This window comes from Camponotus floridanus, unplaced genomic scaffold, assembly GCF_003227725.1.
Source record: "Camponotus floridanus strain SB8 unplaced genomic scaffold, Cflo_v7.5 scaffold15, whole genome shotgun sequence".
NCBI lineage: Eukaryota > Metazoa > Arthropoda > Insecta > Hymenoptera > Formicidae > Camponotus > Camponotus floridanus.
Window position 1 is genome coordinate 1158985 of NW_020229270.1, and position 18214 is coordinate 1177198.

General features: G+C 30.5%; 4 protein-coding genes and 1 long non-coding RNA gene across 10 annotated transcripts; 1 reads left to right on the top strand and 4 right to left on the bottom strand.

The window, feature by feature from the left end:
- Positions 1-1072: 1072 nt before the first annotated feature.
- On the bottom strand, positions 1073-2244 carry LOC112637270. The gene is made up of 4 exons (XM_025406586.1): positions 2031-2244; positions 1655-1876; positions 1342-1548; positions 1073-1261 (listed from the first exon to the last, which is right to left on the bottom strand). Exons 1-4 carry the CDS (start codon positions 2185-2187, stop codon positions 1119-1121), a joined length of 729 nt encoding a protein of 242 aa, XP_025262371.1. The 5' UTR covers positions 2188-2244; the 3' UTR covers positions 1073-1118.
- A 391-nt stretch (positions 2245-2635) lies between these two features.
- Positions 2636-4574, bottom strand: LOC105254860. The gene is made up of 4 exons (XM_011263801.3): positions 4307-4574; positions 3183-3697; positions 2964-3107; positions 2636-2856 (listed from the first exon to the last, which is right to left on the bottom strand). The coding sequence occupies exons 1-4, from the start codon at positions 4465-4467 to the stop codon at positions 2660-2662; spliced, it is 1017 nt and encodes a 338-aa protein (XP_011262103.1). The 5' UTR covers positions 4468-4574; the 3' UTR covers positions 2636-2659.
- An 885-nt stretch (positions 4575-5459) lies between these two features.
- On the top strand, positions 5460-10253 carry LOC105254858 (sodium- and chloride-dependent GABA transporter 1). Of its 2 annotated transcripts, XM_011263800.3 has the most exons (15): positions 5460-5912; positions 6259-6498; positions 6812-7148; positions 7221-7440; positions 7517-7618; positions 7755-7929; positions 7992-8124; positions 8202-8336; positions 8430-8533; positions 8714-8838; positions 8927-9039; positions 9139-9270; positions 9401-9604; positions 9699-9866; positions 9935-10253. In XM_011263800.3, the coding sequence occupies exons 3-15, from the start codon at positions 6882-6884 to the stop codon at positions 10034-10036; spliced, it is 1980 nt and encodes a 659-aa protein (XP_011262102.1). In that variant the 5' UTR covers positions 5460-5912; positions 6259-6498; positions 6812-6881; the 3' UTR covers positions 10037-10253. The 2 variants fall into 2 exon arrangements, with proteins under 2 accessions (XP_011262102.1, XP_011262101.1); XM_011263799.3 differs by lacking the exon at positions 6259-6498.
- Positions 7483-8651, bottom strand: LOC109610269. The gene is made up of 3 exons (XR_002192712.2): positions 8469-8651; positions 7761-8377; positions 7483-7660 (listed from the first exon to the last, which is right to left on the bottom strand). It is a non-coding gene; the product is annotated as an uncharacterized LOC109610269 (long non-coding RNA).
- Positions 9972-14018, bottom strand: LOC105254857 (male-enhanced antigen 1). 5 transcript variants are annotated; one of them, XM_025406612.1, is made up of 5 exons: positions 13815-14018; positions 11329-11530; positions 11153-11224; positions 10595-10853; positions 9972-10077 (listed from the first exon to the last, which is right to left on the bottom strand). In XM_025406612.1, the coding sequence occupies exons 1-4, from the start codon at positions 13817-13819 to the stop codon at positions 10638-10640; spliced, it is 495 nt and encodes a 164-aa protein (XP_025262397.1). In that variant the 5' UTR covers positions 13820-14018; the 3' UTR covers positions 9972-10077; positions 10595-10637. The 5 variants fall into 5 exon arrangements, with proteins under 5 accessions (XP_025262397.1, XP_025262396.1, XP_011262098.1 ...); XM_025406611.1 differs by lacking the exon at positions 9972-10077 and having other exon boundaries at positions 10565-10853; XM_011263796.3 differs by lacking the exons at positions 9972-10077; positions 13815-14018 and adding an exon at positions 11753-11832 and having other exon boundaries at positions 10565-10853.
- Positions 14019-18214: the final 4196 nt, after the last annotated feature.

Sequence of the window (18214 nt, forward strand, 5' to 3'; positions counted from 1 at the left end):
TAGGGGCGAATTGTTATCAACGTGCTTCCACGCATACATAATATATCAGTTTATCTGCAGTATATCCACGATGTTCAACTATTTTACATGCGCGCGTACATAGTATTAAAATAAATATAGCATATATAAAATATTAGTTTGTATAATAATTTACGACAGAAAGTGCCGCGGAAAAGGAATTTCCTGCCAAAATTAATGTGACAATTAAATGTATTATAAATTGAAAAGTTTAGAATTTTGCATTATATATTATAATTAATATAGAAACATAACATCATAAATTGCATAAAAATTCGAAGAATGTATAAAAAATATCCATGCAAAATGCATTATTTCGAATTGAAATCGAAACATTAACTTTATAAATTTAAACGGAAAAATTTCTTCCCTAGATTCTTATAACACATTACAAAAGGTAGCCGACTGATAGCTTAATTAATTACAAAACTCATAATCAAAAAATAATTTATCTCTGTTATTTTGTATATTGCAATGAAATTTGCATCAATTTAGAAAGACATCGCAAAAATTGAAATGATTGATAAAGTATTACAGTGAGCAAATGTTGCATAACATCTGTCTAATCTAGATTACGTACAAGTATTTGCACGTATAAAATATGGTTAAGTGATTAAAAATGTATATTGTAGACTAAATTCAATATATATACTGATTTAAAATTATAAATTAATTTTCTCGCGATGTCTGTGAAATGATGCAGTATTATATGTATATAGGTACCATTTATATACATATGTATATGTATATATATCTATACCTATAAAATGACAAAGTAGAGAGACTTGTTTATATGTTTAGCATCTAAGTTATTTATCCGCATTGATTTGCATTTTTTTCCAATATCTTTTGCTTAAATCTCAGAAACATTGCAAGAAACATTACAAGAATTTTTGTAACAATTTAATAAAAATTGATGAAAGGAAAATAAAAAAAAAGATATTGATGTAATATTAAAATATCTGTATAATTGAATAAACATTTAAACAGATATCTTTATTTTTAATAAGAGTCATATTGCTAGAAGAAATAGAATAAAAATATGTTGTTTTATATAAAATATGTTATTCTAGGAATTTTCATAATTTTTTTTCAACTTTTTATATGTAATATTTTAGAAATATACTTCGTATTTCATATAAAAACAAAGTAATGTCTAATACTTTGAATTGTTCGGAAAAGTTTTCTATGCTGCTTAGCTCATTAAAATATTCTTTCTTCAATTTTGGTTCAATACGTTCAACTGAAAATATACAAACAACTCAGTATTATTAATTCATTACATTGTTTCATTTTAAATTTATATTTAAGAATATTACATACCTTTCCAGCAGTTACTACTATGTGATAACTGAACGAAATATTTATCCTTTGTATTTTTATTATGTATAAAAAAGGCAACTTTTATGTATTGATGATCTATTTCCTCTTCAAGACTTATATGCATGTCCAAGCGTATTTTGTACATGTTATATGTTCGCTTAATAGCATCCCATTGTAGACATTTTTTATTTCTTGTTTCTTCAATCTCTGGAAAAACATATATATGCTTAAGAAAAAATAATAGATTTTCAAGATAAAAAACTATACAATATTGAACTTACAGATTTTGATTCAAGTAAATGAATATACTCACCCAGTTCTGAGTCCAATATCTCCGAAGATAATGCATCTTTTTGCTTTTTTGTCTCTTCCAATTCATTTTTTACACTATCCAGTGACTTTATTACATTAGAAATCTTTTTATCTATTACTTCTTCTTGTAACGTGATAGCATCTATGTCAGATGTTATTGTATCAATCTTCTGTTGCAACTCTGCTATCTTTGTAGTATTGACGGACTTCTTGTTACTGCAATCTACATAATATAAAACAAGATTTTCATATTTATATAATGATTTATGAACTTATTGTTAAACTAATAAATATATTAATAAGTGTAATAGTATAATGTGAGCTTTTTCATCGATAGTCTTTGATAATCTTGTAAAAATACATAACAATGACTGTACCTTTCTCGTAAATGAGTCTTTTCTCGATTTGGTCGACGACATTTAATCGAAAGTTCCGAAAAAATAATTCCAATTCTTCTAAAAGTGAATTTCTACAGTCGTCATTTTCCAATACTAAAGAGAAATCTGAGATCAGCCACTTTGCTTTAACGGGCATATTGTCCTGATGTTTGAGAAATTTTAGAAAACATTTTGTATAGCAGCATAGCAGTTATAGCAGTGACGTCAACATTGCGCTTTAAATATCACTAGAAACGAGTTCTGAGTCGATAAAAACGATTAAGTGTAGAGAGAAACTTGAGAATGCCATACCGACTTTTATTCTGTTGCTAATATTTATTTATGTTCATGTATGTACTTTCATACAATTGTGATACAACATACATAACAAAAAAATAGAGAAATGCAAATAATAAAATTATATATACATAAATAGTAAAATTATTTTGTGTACAATATTAGAATTTTAATAATTTTCTTATTTATTACAATACTAGATTTGTAATACTCCAAGTTATATTTGGAGATTTGTAATGAATATAATGAAAAAATATAAAAATCAAAACAGTTTTAATATCTATAGTTAATAAAATGTCATGTTAATGTTTAATTTATATATTTTATTATTTTTAATTTATGTCTCCTTCCAACATGATACTTCCATATGATAGTTCCATAGATCCATCATCAGTTAAAGTCAATACCTGTTTTTTGCTTTTCATTTCTATTTCTTGCACAGGATTTGATTCTAAACTTCTTTTCATATTCCTTGAAATGTCAATATTTACTGATTGCGAAATAGACATTGACTGCTCAGATGAATTATCTTTTAAAATAGAAATATTGTATTAAACATATATTTATTAACAATAATGTATCATTCTATTAATAATAAATTATTTGCTGATATTTTACTAAAGATAAACTACTTACTGCCTGGTAGTATACTGGAAATATATAAAGGATCAGAACTTGATAAATCTATCAATGGTGGTTGTGTAGTTTGGATAAGTGGCAAAGTTGGTAATGTATTTTCCAAAAGAAATGTCTTCATTGAATTATTCTTATCAGAATTATCTAAAACACGAATCAATAGCATCATAATAATTAAGAAAACAGTTGTTCCATTAATAATTTTTCTTCATATTCAACCTTTCTCATTTTCTTTGTTTCCTGATTTATTTGTTTTGGTACAACTATGTCTTATATTTTCTCTTTGATTCTCAGAAATATATAATCCACATTTATCACAAAATTCTCTTTGCTTAGTGTGATCTCTCAGATGAGACATTATGAAAGAATTGAGATGTGTGGTATATTTACACTTGTCACATTGCAACCATGAGTGAGAGTTTTTCTGTATCATAGTATCTTCCGAATATATACTATTCTTTCTCTCTTCTGTTTCTAGGTCAACCTTGTTCTGTTTACTGCAATAATTGACCATATCTTTTGTACTAGATTTTGTGATCTGTGGTGGCTGACACGATTTTGGCTTGTCGCCACCACCTCGGAGCTCCCCATCTTCCAGAGAATATTTCTTTTCTAAAAATCGTAAGACATGATCGCGAATATTACGCATTTCCATCTCCAGCCTATCAAGATGATTAATACGAATGGCGCAACTTCGACAAATTACATCGTCCTCGGATATCACAACCATGTATCTATGAGAAAAAAATAACTTCTTAGTAAATGTGCAGTATAACGCCTCCACCTCCGATTTTTCTGAAACTTTGTAAATTTGTTTATTTTAATGTTTAAAATATATTCTGAGAAAGAAAATCGTCACTCATGCCTTATTTTTTTTTTATTTAATTTAATTTAATTTCAAAGTTTTATGATGTCCGTAAATAGGAAAATGAGATTTTGAATCCAACTGTGTTCTTTGCTATATTAATTATTTGTGTTTTTAACAATAACAGAAAATATTTGTATTTTTAGGAATTTATTTATATTAAAAAGCAGAGAATATTACGTAAAGCAGAGAATATGTTGTACTGTTATGAATTTGTTGAATAAACAAAAACCAAACCATAAATAAAAGCCATAAATTATCATTTTCATACTTACATCACAAAACTTTGAAATTAAATAAAAAAAGAGGCATGAGCGATTTTCCTTCTCAGAATATATTTTAAACATTAAAATGAACAAATTTACAGTTTCTGAAAAATCGGAGGTGGGGGCGTTATACTGCACATTTACCAACTTCTTTTATAATATTTCGTTATTTTATAGAATAATTATGACTATTAATAATGCAGATTTATCACCTCTCGCCAACCAATTCCCCAAGTTTCTCGATTACTCTGCTGTTTGAATGTTGTGTCCTGCATGTAGCCAAGGCATAAAAGCGGCCCTGAATTTCGGCGTCGCAAACGAAACATTGTGATGCCTCTTTTATAGTGTCATCAGTATTACCAGTTCCATCCATGACTTGGGTAATATATGCAAATGATTCGCGATAACGATGTTTTTATTATTACAATTATAACGTGTCCGCTTGAAAATCCAACTGTCGCGGGTATATCGTAAGAGTCTTGGTAGGTTAGATTAGGTTACGGTAAAGTTAGGTTGTAGCATATGAGGGAAAATTAGATAAAATTAATCTTTGTTAATTTCTTGTTGTTAACAAGAAATGTTTAAAATGTTTAACATTTGAATGTTTAAAAAAGATGATTTATTATAAATTATTATATGTATATTTTTAACATAAAACTGTTGTTTTATTACAGGTTTCTTTGGAATAACAATGATGAACTGAAAAAAAGAATAAAAAATTTTTAAAAAAATTTATAAGAAAGAAAACACAGGAAACATATACAAAATCTTTAAAGATGGAAATTTAAAGATGGAAAAAAATATAACTCTTTATTTCACTTATTTAAGAAGAAAAAGAACAGATATGTATTTTTTAAAATAAGAGAGAGAAAGAGAGAGAGAGAGAGAGAGAGAGAGAGAGAGAGAGAGAGAGAGAGAGAGATATTATATGCGCGATTTAAAATTTTTTTAATAATATTGTTAAATTTGTGACAAAGTCTAAAATTGTTTGTTATCAAAAATAATTTTTTTAAGACAAACAGAGAGAAAGTTCTTATTTACATCAAACTCTTAAATTAAATGCATTTAATGAATTATAATCGAAAGATGTATTAAATATGAAACTGGAATAAAACTTTTGTTTAATAAATAATTATATTTTGTCTGAGTTTTTTTATATTTCTAAGTATATAAATATATATGTAATTTATTGCAGAGATTTTTATTGATTTCCAGAAATTTTGATCACCAAGACGAAACTCGTTTCATCACCTTATAATCTGATCACTGCGCCGATCGTGTAATCTGCAACATTTTATCCTTAACTACATTCCTCAAGATGATGAAATTTTATCGAAGGATTCATACGATGATAACAATAAAGAGAGAATATCGCACGATCAGTCAGCGTGATTCGCGCGTACATACATCGGTCAATCTCTCCGCACGAGAGATCCTAAATATAGAGTGACACATTAATTTGTTGAATGGAAAGATAGGTGCGTTCATACTCGAGGGGAACCGAGTGTCATTGTGGGGTGGATCGTGACGGGGTACGGCAGAAATCTCTGCATCCGCGCGGGCCCTTCCTTGAATTCGCGCTCGGCTAAACATTCGACTGACGTTATTCAAAAGGGGTGATTTCGCTCTCCTTCAGAAATTTTACATCCCCCGTGTCGAAGATCCCGGAAGTGATCCTTGCATTGAAAGGATCACGAAAGAATATTGGGCTTCAAGGATGCCGAGGATACAGACATAAAGATCAGTGCAAGAAGGATACCGAGAAGAGGAAATAGGATATTTACAAGAAAAACGCATATTGGATCACTCAATAACTACGTATGTATGAGAACTTGCAAGTTCTATGCGAAATGAACACTTCTATTGTTCCCTCGATGATTATATCTATTATTTCTTCTTTAAAGTTATATATTCATATGTACATATATAACTATGTAACTTTAAAGAAAGAAATATACTAAATAAAAATAAAATTATCCGTCTCTCTTGCATGTCGCATTCTTTTTTTATATTTAATTACTAATCTGGAAAATTGAATTGCTCGATTTGAAAAATCAAATTTGATAATTAAGTTATAGTTTGATAGTAATCATGTTTGATACACATAAAATATTCGTGATTGAATAAAAAAATGAATATTTTTCATCGCACATCATTGTCACAGGACATACAATACAAGACGGATGATATGTAATATGCACAGGGCATCGTGAGTTAAATATTAAAATAGGACAAGGTTGTGACGACGAGAATGTATTCGGTGAATACTATGATTCCCGGAAGTGGCTCGTTATTCATCGTTCGTCATCATCAAGACCCTTGTCTACTATATGTAATACCTTGTATGCGCTCATATATGTGCGATGACGACGATGATCACGATGAATATTACGAGAGAGATCCCGTAAATATTATTTATATTAGGGCCTTATTGTCATTTCCTATATACTCTTTTGGTATACCATTTCGTAATATGTCCAGCCATTTTTAAGAGATTCCTGTTTATCGAGGTCGACACAGATAAAACGAAAAGGTTGCGTTATAAAAACTTCCTAATTAAATTAAATTTAATCAATTACCAATCATTTTTTGACTATTCTTATATTCTTATATTTTTTTCCATTTTACTGATTCAACAATCATGCTATAAATATTCTAGCATTTTAATCACAAGAAAAAATACGAAGTACGTACTGTTGAGCTAATCTCATTCGCAGTCGATCGGTTAGGAGGATGAGGTAAATCCTTCAATCCCGATCTCGTTCCGCGATTTCGTCGCAATAAATAATGCCTTCGAGAGGATCGACCGGTCGTCCCAAGGTAGACAGATCCACCAGTCCTCTATCGCGGAAATCGGCGACGAGTTCCGCAAATCCAGTGCAGGAGTTGAAGGCTCTTTTCGCCGAACCTACCAGCAACGAATTGCCAGTTCTCCCTAATGGCGAAAAGGAGCCGGACTTCCGATTTGAGGCCATACAATGTCTGCGGCAATCCTCCATCATCAAGAAAGACATCATCCACGATCTACCGGAACGAGGAAACTGGAGCAGCAAGGTGAGACATCAGATAACGTAAATCCAATTAATCTTGAATCTCATCAATAAGTATAATCTTTTTCTTTTAAAGATCGAATTTATTTTATCCGTCGTGGGATTAGCGATAGGTTTAGGAAATCTGTGGCGATTTCCCTACCTCTGCTACAAGAATGGCGGCGGTGCTTTCATGGTGCCCTACTTCATCGCGCTCGCATTGGCCGGTATACCCATGTTCCTAATGGAATTGTCCTTGGGACAAATGTTGACGATAGGTGGTTTAGGTGTCTTTAAGATAGCACCAATTTTTAAAGGTAATTTTACAAAACACTCTTAGAGCATAAAGCATTTCATTAGGACACGACAATGACAATGCTGATTTCTTAATAGGCATTGGATATGCGACTTGCGTGCTCTCCTGCTGGACCAATGTGTATTATATCATCATTCTTGCTTGGGCACTCTTCTACTTCTTAGTCTCTTTACGAGCCGGTGAGCATATATAAAGCATTTCAATATGCTCCAATATTTTTTCTGAAATCAATCTTAATATTTAATCGGCAATTTATGTAAAATCTGATAAAAATCTAATAAAAATTATTATATCTATCTGATTAATTTTGCGCAGACGTACCCTGGAGAACGTGCGACAATTCATGGAACACGCGCTACTGCATCACACCAGATGAACGTTTGAATGTTTCATGCTGGCAGGATTACTGGCCGAATGATTTCATATGCGCTACGTCTCTCGGGAATTTGAGCCATGAACTGCTGAAAGACCCAGTCAAGGAATTTTGGGAGTAAGTTATTAGTCTTTTTCATGCTTTAATTAATTATAATTCGCGTTTTCTGTCATGAAAAGGAGACGGACCCTGCAGATTTCAACTGGCATCGAAGCCGTGGGTGGTATAAGATGGGAACTAGCTGGTACGCTCGCAGTCGTATGGATCATGTGCTACTTTTGCATCTGGAAAGGCGTCAAATGGACTGGCAAGGTATAGCGGATTCTTGCAAACTCAAATCTTTGTTTTTCGAATATAAAACTGTAAATTATATACATGATGTAATGTAGGTCGTCTATTTCACGGCTCTTTTTCCGTACGCCTTACTAGCAGTGCTGCTCATAAGAGGTCTGACACTTCCCGGTGCTTCGGAAGGTTTGAAATATTATGCTACACCAAATCTCTCAAAACTCGGTGATCCCGAGGTAATATTGTCACATTATTAATTTCTCGTTAATATATATAGCTATATAAATCAAAATATATAATTATTACATTCACAATTATTTCATATATAGGTATGGATAGACGCGGTAACGCAAATATTCTTCACTTACGCTCTCGGTTTAGGTGCATTGGTAGCTCTAGGCAGTTACAACAAGTTCAACAATAACGTTTACAAGTAAATATCTTTTTCCTTTGCGTGAAAAATGACGAATTTAATTTTGTGCTTACTATGTGTATTTACTGAATATCACGTTAAGCATGATTTTTATCTTCCTTTAACTTTATTATCAAATGTACAGAAGTATCCAAGTCTCTTGTGAAAAATTTGTTATACAAAGTTTTATCAATATTGTAGAGACGCTCTCATTGTATGCGGAGTGAATACTTGTACCAGTCTGCTTAGTGGAGTAGTTATATTCTCTGTAGTCGGTTTTATGGCTCATGAACAACAGAAACCTGTAGCCGATGTAGCTGCTTCTGGTAATTATTCGTGTTTATTTCGTATTATCTTCTCCGTCTCTTTCAATATTGTGGCAACATAATAATATTGTTATGTCATTTTGATCAGGACCTGGTCTGGCATTCTTAGTTTATCCCTCAGCGGTATTACAATTACCGGGAGCGTCAATTTGGTCGAGTCTATTTTTCTTCATGCTTCTTCTGATAGGCTTAGACAGTCAGGTAATGTAAGATTCGTCGAATCTAAGGATCGACATTCATATAATTTCATAAAATTATCATAGATGAATGTTAATATTAAAAATAAGTCGTATTCGCCAGTTCTGCACCATGGAAGGTTTTATCACCGCCGCCGTGGACGAGTGGCCGCGACTTCTCAGAAAACGAAAAGAAATGTTTATCGCTATCGTATGCCTGATCTCCTATTTAATTGGGCTTTTGTGCATTACGGAAGTGAGTATATATTTGTCATATGCGTACTATTTAATGATAATCTGAGATATATCTCTGATGTTTTATATATTTCATAAAAAGTTTGGCCATTAATTTCATTTACTTGATGCATTAATCTTTTTTTACTTAGGGCGGAATGTATGTGTTTCAACTCTTGGATACATACGCCGTGAGTGGATTTTGCCTGTTATTCCTGATGTTTTTTGAATGCATTTCCGTATCATGGGCATTCGGAGTAGATCGATTTTACGATGGCATAAGAGACATGATAGGCTATTATCCCTGCTTCTGGTGGAAGATATGCTGGACATTTACTACGCCTGCTATTTGTGTGGTGAAACTTTTTTTAATATGTTCCAATGAGATGATTTAGTATAATATAATTTATATGTATATATACATTACTTTATTATCCTTTGTTTACATAGGGCGTTTTCATCTTTAATATCATTAAGTTTGTTCCTGTGAAATATCTTACGTACGAATTTCCATGGTGGAGCCATTTGTTGGGATGGCTCGCAGGTCTCTCCTCGATGTTGTGCATTCCAGGCTACATGATTTACATCTGGAATGTTACATCCGGAACTACCTCAGAAGTATATAATATTGTGCGAAAGAGTAGGATGTTCTCGCGAAACTTTATAACTTACTTATTTCTTTTTAGAAATATCGAAAATTGATAAAAATAGAAGACGATATTGCTGCCTTACGAAAGAAACTCAATCCAGTCAAAGCCGCTGCCATCGATGCAGAATTCGAGTTATAAAATCATATTGTGCCTTCTTCAATAAATACATATATGATGGACTATAAAACATTAATAAGAAAGATTTAAACGCAACGGAAACGATTCAATAATAAATTCAGGTTTTATTATGATAGTATTAAAATAAGATCATGTATTTCATTGACACTATAAGCACGATATCACATCGAGCGATGTTTATTAATTAATATATCATATACTCATCATTTGTTTCCAAATAATATAAACAAAAAAAGCAAAAATAGTAATATTCATTATAATTTGTATAACTAATATATTTTGATTTTATCCTTCACATTGCAATTTCACATACTATAAGTTAACGAGATAATGCTTAAATAATTTTATTCAGTATTTCTTAATCTAGTTAATATAAAAACCAAGTATCTTATTTTACATTTAAATGCTAAAGTATATATGACTCATGCTTAATTATTTCTACAGTTTTTAACATTGTAGTAAATTATAATTTGAATACTTCCAGATATATATATATATATATATATATATATATATATATATTGCATATTATATGTAACAAATAATAAAGATTTGAACCTTTTGTATGTTGCAATCAAGACTATGTTGCAACTTAGAAACTCTACGGATCTTTGTTTTGCATCTGTTTAATACGAACAAGAAGTTGCTCTTTCCATTGTTCCTCTGAAATTGTGGATGCCCATTGTGGAATCGAAGTTTCAGGAAGGGTGATGGATGCCATTACAGATTTAACTTCCTTGATTTTAGATGCATCTAGGTCAATATCAGAACGATTGTGCGAACACGACCAAACTTGAAGTATATCTGAAGAACAATTCTGAAATATGTGAAATGTAATTTAAATTGATTGAGTGTTCTACTATACCACAAAAACAAGTTTGTACACAAATAGAGAGATAGGCTAATTTCTTATATGCTTTTTATAATAAATACTGACTCAAATTTGAATTAAAATTGAAAAACTTTCCAAAATTGAATAAACCAGAAATATCTTCCAATCAGAAATTTATTAATAATGCGATCATTAATAATTAAACTAATAATTAGATTATTAATAATTAATAATAAGATTTATAAATAATTCTATAATAGTTACTTAAAAAAAAAAGAACTTACTTGTTGGGTCTCTGCTGTATGAACAGATGCTATTTGAGTAGATTCGTCAAATCCAGATAACCACTCATCATTCTTAAATAGGAAAAGAATATTTAATTAATTTTGTCAATTGTTTTGTAATTTTGACAAATGTCTTTATTAGAAATAATAAGAATTTTATCACTTGATAAAATTACCTCTTCTCTATCCAATATAGGATCTGCATCAGTAGATACCTGAGATAGTGGCACATATCCTGCCATTCCTATATCCTCATCATCACTGTCCTCGTCGTCATTCATCATTCTTGTATCCAAAAGTGCATTAGAAACTGTCAGATTTTCCTGAATAGGTTCGTGTGTAGGTTCAGGCGACATGGTTATGTTGACTGATTTAACTCTAGAATTAACAAAAATTTTTAAAAATTTTTAATATGTAGATACTCAATATAGAAAAAATTTTCATCTTACTGTTGTTTTCACAACAAAACAATGTTATAGTGATAGCGATAATTTCTAAAATTTTATACACACACTATACAGATATCAAAATAAATATATATATCATGCATCCTACCTATTTTAATTAATATTATAAAAATATCTCAAAGAATATACGTACAAATAAACTTGAAACTGACTATACAAGACTAATTTTGACAACTATCCCTAGCTTGACAGCAAGCCTTAAGGTCGGGTCTACAATAGATAATTTAAGCCTTCAGTCTTAAGAGATTGACCAATCACAATCAAGTACGAAGAGAATATTCCACTGTGATTAGTCAATTTCTTAAAGCTTAGGGCTTAAATTACCTATTATAGATCGGGACTAAAGGCTTTCGCACATGAATTGCCATAACTATAAACGTAAACGTAAGCTGAAGAACCAATCAGAATATTGCTTTAGCTTTATGTATCCTAGAAGACGATAGAAATGATGATAAAGTTGGCTGTAAGCAGAAGTAACTAGGATTTCAACCGGTGAAATCATAGTTACTTCTGCTTACAGCCAACAGAGAGAAGACATTGTCACAATGGCCTTGTACGACTTACGTTTTTCTTTGTCTTACTTTACGTCCACGACTACGACAGACATCTAGTTCTCTGCCATCAGCCTTATTGAGATCAAAATTACGGTACATTGTTAATCTAGTGACTTTACCCGCGAGAATGTCAAGGTTCGTTCGAACGCGTGACGCGCGTAAACATAATACACGCATGTATGTGCGCCAACAGCTCTTTTAAGAAAATACTCAGGACTAAAACAGTTTCACCAACTGGTCAATTGACGAATTTTTTGTATCAGTGATTGGTTGAACTGTCTCATATATGAAATAGTTGAATTGAACTTTTTTGAAAAGTTTATTCGTCGTTGTCGCGATATTAACGTCCGAAATAAGTGGAATATATTCGTAAGTTATATACAATTTTATTATTAATAAATAGTTGATTGCTCTCGAAATACGATACTCGATTATACGATAGGAATCAAAATTATAAATTATTACTTTGTTGCAATCTTTACGAGCAATGATTATCCTTCTATTTCTATTTCGTTTCTATCCTAATATATATGTGTACACACACACACACATTTAGAATTCTAATATAATAAATAAATATTCTCTCTGATATCATTTGATCTAAATATAATTTGATTCAGAACGCGCAATAAAACGATCGAATAAAAATCGGATAATTAACATAACGGAAATATATATTTTTAAAGTTACATACAAGTGTATTTATATACAAGTATATCTTTAGTCACACACACACACACACACACACACACACACACACACACACACACACACACACACACACACACACACACACACACACACGTACACGTACACACGGATTAATTATTTATTAAACACACATCTTTAAAGTCTCACACACACACGTACACGTACACACGGATTAATAATTTATTAAACACACATCTTTAAAGTCACACACACACTCACACACACACGTACGCGTACACACGGATTAATTATTTATTAAACGATTAATATACTTTGTGAAGTTATTTCCATTTTTATTTGCAATTATGATCTTTAATAAAGATTTCTCATCATAATAAAAAAATTTTATATCGTTTATCAAAAGCTTAAATTAGATTTAAAAGTATATTATTGCCTCTTTTCGATAATAATTGATTATTTCACTGTACCTATTTCGTGAATAGCTATCATTACAGAGATCGCGTAGAGTTTGACAATGCAATAAAATTAATAATAAAATTCCAATAAAATTAAATACAAATTAATTATAATAATTAAATATAAATTTGTTTATAATTAACTTTTTCTACGTTGAGAAAAGTTCTTCGTTTCTTTTGGAATATCTTAAAGATTCTTTTAATTAAATTTTACAAAATATATAACTATTAAATTTATAGTATTTAATATTTAGAAATAAATAGATAATATTTCATTTTTATATAGATTAATTATATGATATTATTTATTAAAAGAACTAATATATCTTTTATGGATCTTTTTGTTAAGTTGATTATTTAGATCTACGATTCGATTGTTTTACTGCATTTCAATCCGAATTATATATTTAAATGATCGAAAAATAAAACAATAATAAAATAATAAGCAATATATCTATTTTAAAAATAGTGTATATAAATAATAAATAATAAATAATTTTTATAAATTACTCACCGCATGTCTCTGGCTGCTTCAGGCTCTCTCCCTGCTTTCTGTCCGATACTTTTCCAGATGTCCTTCTCTTTTGTTGTTTCATCCTTTGTTGTTTCCTCGTAGCAGTCACGTATTCACTCGCGAACAAACAATTATATTTCAGTTAATTATATTTCAGTCATATACAGAAACGATCGCCAGACACTTTGCAGGGCACTCTCGATCGCAAAATAATCATACGAGATACGTATTTTTATAATATTATTATTATTTTATTATTATTGCAAGAGAGGAACGCAAAAATTACAATAATTCGTTCGATTTTTAAACGAAGCCAAAATCATGCACCACTCGATTCTTACACTAATTAACTATTTCTATTTGTTGATGTATAATATATGCATAATAACGCGAATCATAAGATTAAAATATTAAAGTAATGTAAATTGATGATACAGCAATCGTTTAATTAATATGATATATATGCATGCAGGAAAGTTTAAAACATCGGGCGAAATCGAATTTCATTCTATGCAATGTTAAAGAAATAATTATTATTCGTAAAGTTCGATAATCGGAGAATATTGTGAGAAAATTTGTAATTTTTGCCCCTTTCGCTTCAATTTTTATTTGCAATAATGAAAGATCGCGTTTCGATGAATTTATCGTCGCCACAATTGCATTTATTATAAGAGTTAATTATTTGTCATTTGTAATAGTCGAATTATTATATTTCGAGCTAATCGCGATCGTACCTTTAGGAAAAGAATTCGATAATACGGAGCGGTCCGTATCGCTACTTTCTCCGTTGGAATGTCGCCGTGCGAATGAGGGGAGGTCGTCGCGTATGTAAACAATAGCGCGCTACGTCACAAGGCCAAATGACGTCACAAGGTCGAATGACGTGTTAGCTCGCTGCCGAAATATTTAACGCGTACTGTGACGTATGTGAGAATTGTATTTATATACAAGTATATTTTTAAAGTCATACACACACGCACACACACACACACACACTCACGTACACTGAGAAAAAAAAGTTGTTAACTCGACTAAACCGTTTAACTAAATTATTATTTTTTTAATTGAAATATCGAAATTTTTAAGTTAAATAAATGTCATGTTAGATTTATAATAGTTAAATATTTCAATTAAAAAGATAATAATTTAGTTAAATGGTTTAGTTAAGTTAACAACTTTTTTCTCAGTGTACACAGATTAATTATTTATTAAACCTCACGAGATATATTAATCGTTTAATAATATAAATGTATTTATATCCAAGTATATTTTTAAAGTCTCACACACACACGTACACTGAGAAAAAAAAGTTTTTGTTAACTCAACTAAACCTTTTAACTAAATTATTATTTTTTAAATTAAAATATTGAAATATTTAAGTTAAATAAATGTTAGATTTATAATAGTTAAATATTCCAGTTAAAAAGGTAATAATTTAGTTAAATGGTTTAGTTAAGTTAACAACTTTTTTTCTTTTACAATTAGTCTTTTCTCTGTCTACTATTTGATTGTTTTATTACGCTTTTAGAAAGTCAAGTTCTATAATGTAACTTTAATGTTGTATTTCATATGAAATTATTATTTTAAACATAATAATTTTCTTTCTTTGCATTTCTATCATGAACAGACATTTCCAACCTTTACTAAAAAAACTAAAAATATCCCTCAATTTTTTCTCTCTTTGGACAATTTATTTACATTTATATATAATTCTCTTTATTCCTTTAAAAGTGAACATCGAGAACAAGGCACACGAGTATTGTAAATGTCGAAAAATGATCGTGCGAATATTATATTGTGAATATATAAAAATAAATGCAATATACTATGAATTTTCTACGTTATATATTGAATCGAAATTGCACAAAAGAGGAAAAGAAGAACAAGCCTATGAATAGACATTTCTATTTTTTATTAAAAAATTAAAAATATCTCTCAATTTTTTCTCTCTTCAGATAATTTATTTACATTTATATATAATTCTCTTTATTCCTTTAAAAGTGAACATCGAGAACAACTCTCTTTCTTCAGGCAAGTCTACATATATGACCAATATGATTAATTGATTCCATCTTTATATATTTATCATTATGTGCTATTAATTAAAGCCGTAGACAATATTCAGAAATCAAAGTTGCGCGAACGTTGAACACAGGAATGGCCATGCGCAGAAACGAATGCGCAGTGGTTCGGCCGCCATGTTGGCGCGTGACTGCTACGTCACTGCTACGTCATACGCGTCATACGTGATCGGAGTCATACGCAGTTACACGGATCGTCGTACGTCCGCATTTTTCGCGTCTTTTAACCGTTTTTAAACGAATATCGCGAGTGAACGAGCGTCGAAAGTGTCCAAGGATGATCGCGCGACTTTTATAGTGTGTCGATGGAAACGCGCGACAGTGATTTTTGACGATATTCAGTGATGGCGTCATCGCGAAGATGGAGCGAAGTTGCGTCGCGTTATTCGCGCCCTTGATGATGATTATCGGATGCGAGCGAGTATCGGGAGTGCCGAATAAAGTGTCGCGCGTTCGCGTTGATGATATCGTGTGAATTTGTGTGCATCAAGATCGGAATGGACGTCCCGAGGCGAGCGAACTGTCCCGAGGAGGAGCGGCCTGTGGAACAGCCGGTGAGTAGATTTGATTTATCATATTTGCGTGATAATTCGTGCTCATTCGACGCTTATACAGCATCGCGATGTCCCGAATTACATTCGGATAAATCAGCGCTGCATCATAATTCGATTCGGTGCAATTCAAATAAAGTCGATCGCGTGAAGATGGTTATGCTAGAAGCTATTTGAATTTTGTATACGCGCGCGCAGTGCTTCACAGCCTATTTCGTAGGGCTGCCAACTGTTAAACGATAAATTTGTTTGATCTAACCTAACCTAATCTAACCTCTGTCTTTGGATATCGAATGTAAACACAAGCGTATGCTGCCTGGATTGTATCATGCTTTTTAAAAATAATATTTAATTATTTCATTAGTGTATTACATTTTATTACGTAGTATATTAATCGTATTAAATGTGCGACGTACAGTTTTACACATTTTAATGAGGAGCATATAATATAATTGGTTAGGTTAGATTAAATTAAAACAAACACTGCTGTGATTCATTTAACGTAATAGGATTAATTTGACGAATGTGCAGCTATTGAAGTTACATGATATTTGTGGACACATTTTTAAAGTAATCATGAATGTCTTATCTCATTTTGATTATATGAAATTAAAATATAAAATATTTATGTATTCCACATTAACGTTATTCATTACAAGTACTATATTACTTTTCTTATATCTCATTCATATTTCATCGATGAAGCTTTTCATATATCGCAAACAATATGATACTGTGTGTGGAATTTTACACAGGTAATACATGGCACAAAAATAATTTGTTCTCAAGTATTGTGCGCATTTCTCAAAAATAAATCAAATTAAATTATTTTAAATAGGATCCAAAAATCACTACATTGCCAGGATTGTATCTTATTATAACTGCGATATTATCACCTTTTAATATATGTGCGCAGTATTACATACATAAAATATATAAATTTATTTGAAACGTACAGAAATCTTTATCTTATTTATAATATTTATGATATAAAAGAAAATTGCAACTCTAATGAAACAGAGCGGTGGAATAATTGGTTGATACTTATGCTGGTCTACAATATTTATCCTTTTTTCATCATTAGATTTTTGGTGCTTTTTTTATTATGCAAATGTTATCTATAAATATAGTACTTGTAATGTTGCTTCTGTATCACTGTAAGCACACAAAAATGATAGCATTTGCAGGTAATTATGTTATACTTATATATCATAAGAAAGAGAAAATAAAATTAAAGTTGAATACTGAATGTGCTCTAAAGTAAATCTCATCTAAATAAATAAATGCATAAATGTGCGCCCCACATTCCTCATGAAAAAAATACATAATATTAATTTTTATGTATTATTATTTTTAGATTTTTATTCTTTTAAATTCTCTAGATGCACTTTTCATTTCTCCTCTCTTTCTTTCCAACTACTAAATATAGATCTATCATTTTTAATATAGATCTGTCATTTTTAGTGTACATTATTGCAGTAAGTGGAATAAAGAGCAAATCTTTTGGCACATTTAAAATGTACAGGAAAGTTTTATCTGATGCGTTTTTTTCAATAGAAATATCTGCAAAAATGCATACGTCTTTTTTAATCTTAGTCTTTCTAAATAAAAATTAGAATAATAAATTTGCAAAATAATTTGCTTTAATATATTTTTATTGCAAACATATGAAGCAAAGTGCTCAAGGTGCATCACTATGAAAACATTGATAGAATAAAAAATAGATCGCATACAAAAAAATTAAAATATTTACATTACATATTTGATA